This window comes from Pteropus medius, unplaced genomic scaffold (assembly GCF_902729225.1).
Source record: "Pteropus medius unplaced genomic scaffold, Ma_sr-lr_union100, whole genome shotgun sequence".
NCBI lineage: Eukaryota > Metazoa > Chordata > Mammalia > Chiroptera > Pteropodidae > Pteropus > Pteropus medius.
The window spans coordinates 661192-672745 of record NW_024350927.1 but is presented as its reverse complement, the minus strand read 5'-3'; the positions used below and the strand labels follow the sequence as shown (position 1 = coordinate 672745).

Below are 11554 nucleotides of genomic sequence, written 5' to 3'. Positions count from 1 at the left end.
CAGCCCCAAAGTCTTGGTTCCATTACTGGACGAATCCTTTTTATTACCTTTTATACCTCATCCTCTCCTTCCCAGAGGAAGAGAAATGGGTCATGCAGCTAGAGAGACCTCGTTATAAATCGAGACCCTGTTACCCACAACCTACGTGACATTGGCCTCGGTTTCCTCGCCTGTGAAATGAGGGTGATGAACAATACCACCTCTCCCGATCACTGGGTCATGAAATGGCTTTACTTAGGCAAAGTGTCCAGGACGTCACCCCATCTTCCCTGTTACTTACCTTAGTGATCTACGGAGCAACTACTCACCTCCACCCCAGGGTGAAGAGGAATCCTCAGCAGACAAGTAGAAACGCTGAAGTAGTTTTTATTTCTAGACCCTCTGAAATCTTCTGCGGTGACTTAAAAATGGGGATTTCCTGGGAGCCATCTCAAACCTTCTGGGTGAGAAAGTCGGGGAGGGTGGAACTTGGAAATCTGCATTTCTCACAAGCATCCCCAATGCTTCTCTGTGCCTGTGAAATTCAGAATCACTATCTTGACCATGATGGAAAAAAAAGGGACCAGAGGAGGCCTGGTTCCTGGAGCAGTCCTACCTGTCGGATGAATTCAGCTCTGTAAGACTCTGAGGTTGGGAAACAGAGGTAGAAATTTCCATTTACAAGCAAACTGACATAACCTTGGAGCTGCCATAAAATGAGGATGACAATTGCATCTTTCCCAAACAGACAACAAGCACTAGCTGAGATTCATTCATAGCATCTACCCCCACTCTACCCATGGAAAGGCACAATGCGTGTTGGCTGTTTGTCCCAATAGTGCCTGGCCCTATACAGGACTCAGGGCCTAAAATTGAGTCCTCAGGGATTGAGAATCCAGCAGGAGAACAGAATGCACTTTGACCCATGGCCCATGTGACAGAAGCTGAAAGAGGCTTGCAGAAGAACAAGAGACCCAAAGAGAAAAAGGTTGGAGGCACCGGGGAAGAAGGCACAGGCTGACTCTGAAGCACTGGAGGGATGTGGATAAGCAAAGACAGGGGAAACTGGCCCGAGCCCCAGCCCGGAGCTGGGCACACGAGGCAGGAAGCAGGAGATGAATTTGGAAGGGTGAACTGAGGCTGGAGCGTGGAAGCCTGTGAACTCAGGCATGAGCCAGGATTGTCTCCTGAAGTCAAGGCTTCAAAGTCCAATCCCTCCCAGGCATTGTGTTTCCTTTGACCCATGGACTGAGTTTTAGTTTCATTTTTTTAATTAGATGCCATCATTTAGAAATCAAATGATCGTATCACTGCCTAGACTAAGTGTCTCTGAAACAGTGGGATCTGGCAGTGCTCGGCCCGCCCACCTGGCACCATCACCAGGTCGGTCCTCCCTTTACCTGTCCAGCCCCGGTAGGCAGCATGGGCCTGAGACCCCTACTCTGACCTTTGGGGATCCTGAGAGGACCTCTGTCTGGAGAGGGGCAAAATTAGACCTATGCCTCAGAAGGTTTGTCTGATGATGATTAATATGAGTGATGATGATGCCAGTGGTAAGAAAGAGGAAGAAGAGAGGACAGGAAGAAGAATGGCTGATATTTACCGAGCTCGTCCAAGGCGGAGGAGCTCGGCTCTGTGGGCTTGACACACGTTAACCCATTCTGTTTTCACCACAACCTTATGAGTTTCATATGCTGTTACCCCCATTTTTTCAGAGGAAGAAACTGAGGCACAGAGAGGTGAATTCGCTTGCCCAAGGTCAAGTTAAGATGCAGATCCAGGTAGTCTGGATCTGGAGCTCACAGCATTGGCGAGATGGGGTCAGGGGTGGTGGTGAGTCTCCCTCTCACCAAATGAGATTGTCTGGTTCAGAGGGTGAGGAGGGCAAGGATGTGCCCCACTTCTACCCCCAATCTGGGTACTAATGCCATCTGTTTTCCGGAAGTGCTCTCGGGATGGACAATTCTCTTTGTCAGGAGGACAGAGGCATTCGAGAGCCAGGTCAGGTGGCTCGGCAGCCATCCCTGGCTCAGTCTCCCCTGATGCTAACTGCAGACCTCACTCTCCCTGTGGGGACCAGCAGATCTCAACAGAAAGAAAACAGACCCAGGCAGTTCTCATGCCACACCTGCTGTGGCTCCACCTGTCCCATACTCACCACACCCAATCCTCCTAGCCCAGGAGATTTGCAAAGGAGAAAATAAAGCACATACACAAATAATAACCAAGCCCATGTGTTTCCTGGCATCGGGCGACTGTGCGGTCAAGAACTTCCTCCACCTTCACTTGCCCACTGGACACTCTGCCTGCTGGACACCCCTAACATTTCCAGCTGCTGGCGGTTCAGGTGGCTGATCACAAGTTCAGCCCCGGGGCAGAGTCCGCCCCTCCCACCCCCAGGGAAAGCATCAAGGATCCAAAGAGGCCAGTGCTGAGATCTGCCAGCCGGGGCTCCAGTGGCCACCCTCTACCAGCTCAAAGTCACCTTTGCTCCAACTCTTCAGCTGGCTGGCCACAGCCAGCCCAGAGCCAGCCCAGAGCCAGCCGAGAACTCTCTCTCCGGCTCAGCTCAGCTCAGCAGGAACCAGGAACCGGCCCGATTGGGCAATCATTAATCGGATTTTTGGCATTCCTCAGCCCCAGGTCGCCTTGGGAAACATGTTCCCTGGAGGAGGAGGAGCCGAGGCCCAGGACTGGCATTTGGACATGCAGCTGACAGGCAAGGTGGTGCTGTCTGCTGCCGCTCTGCTCCTGGTGACTGCAGCCTACAGGCTCTACAGGTCGAGACTTGCCCGGGCCCCGCTGTGGGGTGGGAATGCCAAGGCCGAGGCTGAGGAGGAGGCAGAGGGCTCCGAGCAGCCTGACCTCCAGGGGGCGGCTCCCGGGACGCCCCTCCGAGAGCTGAGACGAAGGAAGGGAAGCAAGGGCTGCAGCTGGGAGAATCCAGGGGGCTCCCCAGTCCTGGCAACGGGAGCCCCTTCGCGGGACTCGGAAGCTGGAGAGACTCGGAAGCCCGAGAGGAAAGGTGCTGGTGAGGAGTGGGGTGGGCAGTGCCCAGACTCTGGCCCGGCACCTCCTCACCGCAGTGGCCAGGAAGCCAGCACAACTGTTGGCAGTAAGGCCGGGCTGCCCCACCGCTCCCGTCTGGGCAGTGAACCTGGAAGCTCCCCCACTGGCCTCGCCGTAGTGGACGGCAGCAGCGTGGGCAGCAAGCCTGCTCCACGGCGGGATGGCAGACCCTCCGAGTGGCCGGGGACCGGGGAGCAGGAGTCGCCCCAGCAGCCCTGGACGGCCCACAGGGAATGCAAGAGTGACATGGACAAGAGCTGGGTCTTCCCCCGAGTGATGGGGGTCCGCGGGGAAGAAGCTGGGGCCCTGCGGGCTGCCTCAGACATGGGCTTGGCTCTGCATCAGCAGGAGGGGGCCACCAGCGCCTCTTACACCTTCTCGTCGGTGGCCCAGGTTCGAGTGGAGGGGAGTTTCATACAAGAGAAGGCGGAGGGGACCAGGCCTGGGCTGCAGGGCAAGGTGTATGAATACTATGTCGAATCCACCTCCTGGGCCACGTCCAGGGGCAGGCTGGCCCCCGGGACTGCAGCCCTGGCTGAGGCTCCACTTTCTGTGCCAGGTCCCCTGGGAACAGGGGCAGCCTTCGGAGGCCATGCTGATGACAGAGAAGGTGTTGCCCATACGGCCACCTCCTCCCAGCCTGTGCTGTTGCCCCCCACACAAGGCTTCGGCAGGAAGGAGAGCCTCCTTCAGATCATGGAGAACCCGGAGCTGCAGCTGCAGCTGCACGACTTTGGGGGCCTTGCTCCACCCCACCTAGACCAGAATGCCCCATCTGGCTGCTCCGTAGCTGGGGCATCTCTAGAGTCCAGCTCGGCTGGAAGCGTTGGAGAGCCCAACCTACTGCTCGTGGCCGGGACCAATTTCTTCCACCTCCCTCTCACCCCAGGTTCAGCCCCAGATGTCCACCTGGATCTGGGTAATTGCTGTGAGGTACTGACCTTGGCCAAAAGGCAGAACCTGGAGGCCCTGAAGGAAGCTGCCTACAAGGTGATGAGTGACAACTACCTCCAGGTCCTGCGCAGCCCGGACATCTATGGGTGCCTGAGCGGGGCAGAGCGGGAGCTGATCCTCCAGAGACGGCTCCGGGGCCGGAAGCACCTGGTGGTGGCTGATATGTGCCCCCAGGAAGACTCTGGCCGCCTTTGTAGCTATGACGATGAGCAGGATGCCTGGCACCTGCTGGCCCACCTGCCACCTGAGGCCGTGTCCCGAGGCTGTGCCATCTGCAGCCTCTTCAATTATCTCTTCGTGGTATCCGGTTGCCAGGGGCCTGGGTGCCGGCCTTCCAATCGAGTCTTCTGCTACAACCCGCTGACGGGGATCTGGAGTGAGGTGTGCCCATTGAACCAAGCCCGGCCGCACTGCCGGCTGGTGGCCCTGGATGGGCACCTGTATGCCATCGGGGGCGAGTGTCTGAACACGGTCGAGCACTATGACCCTCGCCTGGACCGCTGGACCTTTGCCCCGCCGCTCCCCAATGACACCTTCGCCCTGGCACACACGGCCACAGTGTGTGCCGGTGACATCTTCGTCACGGGCGGCACACTGCACTACCTGCTGCTCCGTTTCTCGGCCCAGGAGCAGCGCTGGCAGGTTGGCCCCACGGCGGGCGGCAAGGACCGCACAGCCGAGATGGTGGCGGTCAATGGCTTCCTTTACCGCTTTGACCTCAACCGCAGCCTGGGCATCGGCGTGCACCGCTGCAGCGCCAGCGCCCGCCTCTGGTACGAGTGCGCCACGTACCGGATGCCATACCCGGACGCCTTCCAGTGCGCCGTGGTGGACAGCCTCATCTACTGCGTGGGGCGCAGGCACATGCTTCGCTTCTTGGCCGACCACATCTCGCCCAGGTTTGTGCCCGAGGAGCTGCAGAGCTTCCCCTCCCCGCAGGGCACCCTCCTGCCGGCTGTCCTGACCTTGCCAGGCCCCGATGTGTCTCAGACCAGGGTCTAGCAGCCCCTCTGCTCGGTTCCTCCTGCAAAACTGGAGGCGAAGAGCAGCCCCCGACCACTGCTCCATAGGCCATTTCTGGTGGCCAAGACTTTGGCCAGGAAGAGGTTAATTCTAGTCCTCCCTTCTGCACTGGCTGCGGCTCTGAGATGTCAGTGGGCTGCAGAGGCCCGGTGTGAATAGAGAACTAGGAATTGGTGTTTGGAGGCCGACAGTAGCCACGTCCGCAGGGATGGCCACCACCTTGCTTCAAAACTGAATTTGAGGGTGCGGGGGGGGGCTGCCAGGACCCCAGCAAAGTTCAGGGGCACGACCTTATTACAACTGTGATTCAGGTGCCAGTTGACCCCCAGCGATCCTTCAAATCGACTCTGCTAAGATGGGCCACCTCTCTATAAGCCACCAGGGTCCCTTCCGAACCATTGACTCCTGGGCCCCAACTGCCAAGGTTCCCAGAAGCACCTGGAACACACAGGTGGGAAAAATGAAGGGAGATGGTTCTGGCAAGACTGGAAAGAGCCGGGGGAGCCCCAGGGGCCCGGGCAGGGGGAGAGATGGTTGGTGAAGTAGAACGGCTAAAGTCGGAGGACTTTGGCCTGCAGAGTAAATTAACCAAAGCCCATTTGGCTTTTTCTCATTCCCTGGGATTCTAGTGTGAGTAACCTCCATGGCTAGTGACCGTTGAACAAGGTACATCTTCTCGCAGGGGTCTACTAAGAATACAATTGATTCTATATCTGAGGCCTTGGGAGAGGCAGGAGAAGGTGTAGTCCACGGGCCACCCTCCCCCTGGGCCTCTGCTTGGGCCCATTGTTAAGGGACCACTGACTTTCTCCCCAGATCTGAGAACCCTTCAAAGTATAGCTCTCCAAGCAGGAGCTAGGAGCAGCCACTGCCAGTCAGCCCTTCCAGTGACTGTTGAGAGGTGATGGCATAATTTGCCCTTCCTCCTCCATGTTGTCACCTAGTCGGCCTCATCAGACAGGAGAGGACCAGCGAGGGGCGGGCCCATGATGGAACTGAGGACCTAGAAGGTTCTAGCGGCACCTCAGGAGACTGGGATCTCTTTTCACATCAGATTTGGTAACTTCTCAATGGAGGAGACCTTCCAAACTCAGGAAGCTACCAGCTCTCCCAGAGGGAAGGGAGAGAGACTGGTCCAATCGATAACCACAGCCCTGTTCCATCTCTAAGGGAGACACACATGTGGATACAAGATCAGCCATGCTCTTGGTCCCAGGCAGAAGCCAGGGGAGCTGGACTCCAATGTGACGAGCAGCATGGAGAAGAGAAATAGAGATGGAGGGGAGAACATGCACCAGGTGGAGCGGGACAGGTGGAAGATAAGGTTGCTTAGGACTTCGGCATCCCTCTCTTGAAAATGAGGAGAATGACTCATGTCCTTCTCTGCCTAGCGTATAAATGAGAGTATCTGGAGAAAGCTCTTCCCAAGATCCCAAGTGTCCCAGGCAGGAGCTGTGTTCACTGCAGCCGCTGGGGCTGAGCTGGGGCTTCTTTCGGAAGATGCAAGATTAGAACAAAGAATGAGAAGGAGGTTGGCACAAAGATGAAGACCTTTATTGGAGCACAGAAGACCTAGGGCCTGGGAAGTGAAGCTGCTTAATTTATTTCTAAATTGGAGGCTGGGAGAGGAAAGTCAGCTGGCACCATGGCCAGCACTGGGGAAGAGCGACTCTCCCTCTCCCACCAAGGCCATGCCCAAGGTTAGCGTCAACACTCAGGCAGGAAGGGACCCATGGGAGGAAGGGCTCAGTGACACGACTGGTGGCATCAGCATTGTGGTTTCGGGCTGGGGTTTGCTTGGGAGGAGAACCCTGTGTGGGACCCAGGGCAGGTGGAACCAGATCTAGCCCCAGGGCTAGGCCTCCGGTGAGGGGCCAGGCAGAGGGCAAGGCCACAGTGAGGCTGGGTCAAGTGTGGGAAGGGCTCCAAGCCAGGAGTGAGCTAGGGATCGCTCTGGAAGACCTTTCAGAAGCCCACATGGTAAGGACTAGGGGAACAATCCCAGGGACAAGGCTGCAAAGCTCGTTCCAGAACCAGCGATGGCGGGTGTGGTCTTCATGAAGTGAGGGAGAGCCGAGGTTTGGGTCTGGACGGACGTGGCAAGTAGCGGCACATCGTGTCCGCCTCCCTGTGGCCCCACGGCAGACATCGCTAGCCGATCGTCACATCTTTTCCTGTCGAGCTCTTATAACAGCCTCAGCAAGAGGTCAGCACAGGGCCCCAGGCACCGACTACCAATAGAGTAGAGCTGGTGTGTTTCTCATCTCTGGAGCTGGGTTTAGGAATGAGAGTGGCCAGGGGCATCGTGGTAGAGCGAGGTAGTCCAGGGGGCCTGCAAAGACCAGCTGGGCCCGTGATGGTCAGGGTTCATTTACAGAATGTCGAGGCCAGGCACCTGCAGAGAGCATATTCTAATGAAGGAAAATAGGCAATTTTGAAAAAACAAATACATAAATAAATAGAACCCATGTTACATAAGTGCCATAAAGATAGATAAGGCAGAGAAGTGGAATAGTGTGATCGAATCTCCCTTATTAGGGGACATTGAGCAGAGATCTGAATGGAAATCTGAGAGACACATAGACCAGGGCTCCAGAAGCCTGGCCGTGCCTCCCGATGGGCTATGTCACATGGGGGTGTGGGGAGCAGGTTTGCCTCCTAGGAAGTCCATCTTAGTGTGCGAGGAGGGTTGGGACCCAGCTGTTCTGTTTTTATATACAGGAGAGAATTCTGTTCCACTAACATTTATAAAAGAGGCTCATTGCACAGAGATAAGCTACATTCCCAAGAGAGAAGCAGAGTTCACACAGTTAGGGATGAGAGTCAAAATAATTACCAGGACATCACAGACACCACGCTGGGTATGTGACTAAGTGTCAGCCGGCCCACATTATTGCCACAAGTTCAGGGTCTAGGATTTCCACTTGGCCTTGTTTAAGAGGCTGGTCTGTTGACCTGTAGCCCTCGGCCTCTCTGTGTCTCTTGGCTTCTCCCTGGGCCATCTGTCTTCCTTTTTCAATAGGAGTTCTTTCTTCTTCGGGGAAAAAAAAAAATGCCTTAGGTTTGGTTTGCTTTTTATGTTAGGCCAATCATGCCACTATAGGAAAAAAAAAAAAATTTGGAAAACAGAGAAAAGTATAAAAATCTCCCCCATTGACCCCCGCTGTGGTGTGTGTCCCTCCAATCTGTTTCCTCTGTGTGTGATTTTGGTTGGGCTTGATTTTTGCCTAGGTGTGATTATGCTGAATGTACAATTCAGTTGCTTCCTTTTTTCCACTTAGCTTTGGAGAATAAGCATTCTCCTGTGTTATTCCAAACCCTCGGTAAACATCATTTCAATAGTTGTACAATATTCCAGCAAGTGGCTGTGCCGTGGTTTATTCAACATTCCCTCCTTCTGTTGGGCCTGTAGATTTTTTTTTTTTCTGTTGGTTTCTTTTTCTATTATAAATAAAACGTCCCTTGTTTTATTGTTCCTCTCTGTCTGGGGCCTCTATCAATATTTACAAGAGAAGCTCAGCCTAGGTCTTGCCTGGAATAACATGGTTATTAAAATAACCACAGAAGCCACAGCATTGGTCTGGGCCCCACTCCCACTGTAGGGCACAGGGCTGTCCTCGGAAACGCCCAGCCAGGACAGCAAGGCTGTCTGGAGGGGCCCTCCCAGGTGCTCCTCTGCCCTGTGGTGTTTCTGAATCCAAGAGGTGAGACAGAGCCTCTGGTCTTCATGCGCAGGCCGTGGACGAGATGCTTTCCACGCATCACCTCTGGATCCTCACTACGACCCTATGCTACCGGTGGGAAAACTGAGGCTCTGAGAGTTCAAGGGAAACTTGCCTTCGTGGCCAACTCCAAAGACCCTCAGTTTGCTTAGAAGCCCCCAGCGTGGTGCTCCTTCCATCCCCATGTCGGGAGGCACTGGAGCCAAGGAGCTGGAGTCAGCCCCCAACCCCTTCTTCACTTGCACCAATCAGGTATGTTCTATCCTTGAACTGTGAACTCAAAGCAACTTTTCTCAAACTCTCAGAGCCTCATTATCTGCATCCGTAAATTGGGTTTGCTACCGCCAGCCATAGTGGATGTTGCAAGAACTAACAAGAAAACTAAGAAGCACCCAGCCCCAGGATCGCTCCAGAGTCCGTCTAGGAAGAACCGGAAAGCTGTTTGACATTTAAACTGCAGGGGCCCCATCTGGTTTGACAAGGTCTGGGGTGTGCTCAAATAATTCATATTTTCGACCACCCAGGAGACTCTGAGCCTCTACTCCCCTCTTCCAGGGGGGGTAGTTAAAAATGAACTGGCTGCTGGTTCGAGTTTCTGAGGCTCAAAGCATTAAGCACTTTCGCAGGCTGTCTAACAGCACAGAGGATCTTCAGAAGCTGCTTAGAGCCCCACCCCTGCCCTGTCCTCCACCCCCTCTCCCATACCATCCCCCGCCCCCCAAACATGGGGAAGGTCACTGTGGAGGGGACTCCTTTTTTTTTTTTAACAGATAGGGAGTAAGAGCCACTCAGAGCACCTGGAAGATATTTAGATTTTTAGAAGCATGACAAGCGCCCAGCACTTCCCACCTTTGTCATCCTTACCTGGAAGGGCCTTGTGGCCCCAGAGTCGCCCAGGAATCCCCTGAAGCTGTGGCTCCAGCCCGGAGGAGCGCCCCCGGCACGGCACGCAGCGGCAGGGGGAGGGAGGTGGAACACAGAGGGAGGAGGTGTCTTAAGGGAGGGGAGGGGAGGAGATGGGCCGCCGGAGCCGAAAGAAAAGACAGCCTGGAGGAGAATCTGCAAACGGCAGGAATCTCAGGTTTTTCGAAAAGTGGGATGTGGGTCAAAAAAAAACGCCAGTGGAAAAGCGATCCGTTCCAGGTTGCCTTTTCATGTGAGGGGAGCAGATGGAGACACGGCCCTTCCCAATAATAGCTCCGGTGTCTCCCGCACTGGGCTCTGTGCAAATCACCACCATCCCGTCATCGAACCCTCCCTAGACGGTCTGGGAGGGATTCCCCTCACCACGCAGGGGAGAAAACGAAGACAAGGCGCTCCACGAAAACTAGAAATTACTATTTTTAATACCGACTGTAACATCTACCTTTGTATTATTAAAACACAGAGAGAAATGCCTTCATCATTCATACACTGACTGAGCGTTGGCCGTGCTCCCGTGTGCTCTACTTACGTGATCTCGTTTTATCCTCAAAACAACGGTAGTAGATGGCACGACCGGCCAAATTCTCCCCTTCTCATCAATTTCTCCACCCTCGGTCTAGCTGTGGGACTTGCTTTAAGGAGCTGGGGCATTGGCTTTCCTCTTTCGTGCGTCCTGGACACCCTGAGGCCACCGCCACGTGCACAAGCCTGGGCCGGCCTGCAGCATGGGAGACACGCGAGCCAAAGGCTCATCGCATTACCCTCCTTCAAACCTATCACCGTCCCATTTCACAGAAGAAATGCGTAAGGCTCAGAGAGATCTCGCTTTTGCGATGTCAATTCGCAGCCTTGACAGGGTGGTCTCAGATCCCCTCGCCGACACCCCAACTCCTCAGTCGAGTGCCCCACACTGCACACTTAACTCCGTCACCTCTCACTCCAAGACCTTGTCCTGCAAGTCTGTTGTTCCCGGCGAGTCGCCCCCGTGGGCAGTGAGGATGTTTCGTCTGCCTCTGTCCTTGGTGCCAGCACAGAGCGGCCACACAGCACAACTCGGACAAAGCCACAGCTGAGCCGTGTCCACCTTTGAAATGCACCATCAGGTACCACGATCAGGAATTCAGCAGAGCCCAGCTGGGCTGCCTTCCTGTCTCCAAGAGGAATCGCTCCACACCTCAAACACACACCCCCACGTTGGCTCACAACGTCGGGACGCCCAGCCTCTTGGTTCTTCCAGTGCTCAGCACAACTGCCCTGATGAAACCGTCAGCACCTGCCCTCTGCCCAGGAGCCCTTCTGCTGCCCACCAGGGGCAGGGAGGCACTGCCGGGGGAGGCCCCTCCGCCCTGGAGGAGCCTGACCGGCAGGGGTCGCTGTTCAGATACCCGAGTTCTCCGCCCTCGGCGGATAAGTCATGCTTTGCTCTGGCTTCCTCAGAAACGTCCCTTTAACAAAGTCCCTTCAGCCCTCCACGTCATCCTCCCACTTGCACCTCCTTCCTTTCCGAGACCGCAGGGAAGTCAGGCCCTCCTCACCCCTTGAGCCCACCTCCTCTTAATGCCCTTCGGGACGTCACGCAAGGGACAGCCCTGCTTCGGCACCAACCTCCCCTGTCATCTGGGTGATTCCAAGTGGCATTCAGATGGGCTCCGGCCTCTCCGTCTTAAAAGGAGAGCCACTTGCCCACAACGCTGAAAGTGCAATAAAGAAAAACCGTGACTACACTTGAGAAGGTTAAAAACACTGCACAAATACAAGGCGTCTTTATTCGTCATGAGTGTCAAAGTGGCGCGGTGTCTCTGTGTCCTTGAAAACAGTTTATCCTCTGAAGATTTGTGATTGTTTCTCCTGCAATCATGTTTATGCTATCGCACTCAGCAATC

The 11554-nt window shown here is 55.1% G+C and overlaps 1 protein-coding gene across 1 annotated transcript; it reads left to right on the top strand.

The window, feature by feature from the left end:
* Positions 1-2397: 2397 nt before the first annotated feature.
* On the top strand, positions 2398-8501 carry KLHDC7A (kelch domain containing 7A). The gene has a single exon (XM_039842075.1). The coding sequence runs from the start codon at positions 2638-2640 to the stop codon at positions 5002-5004; it is 2367 nt and encodes a 788-aa protein (XP_039698009.1). The 5' UTR covers positions 2398-2637; the 3' UTR covers positions 5005-8501.
* Positions 8502-11554: the final 3053 nt, after the last annotated feature.

Coding starts and splice junctions, on each gene's coding strand:
- KLHDC7A (XM_039842075.1), top strand. CDS start 2,638: ATGTTCCCTGGAGGAGGAGGAGCCGAGGCCCAGGACTGGCATTTGGAC.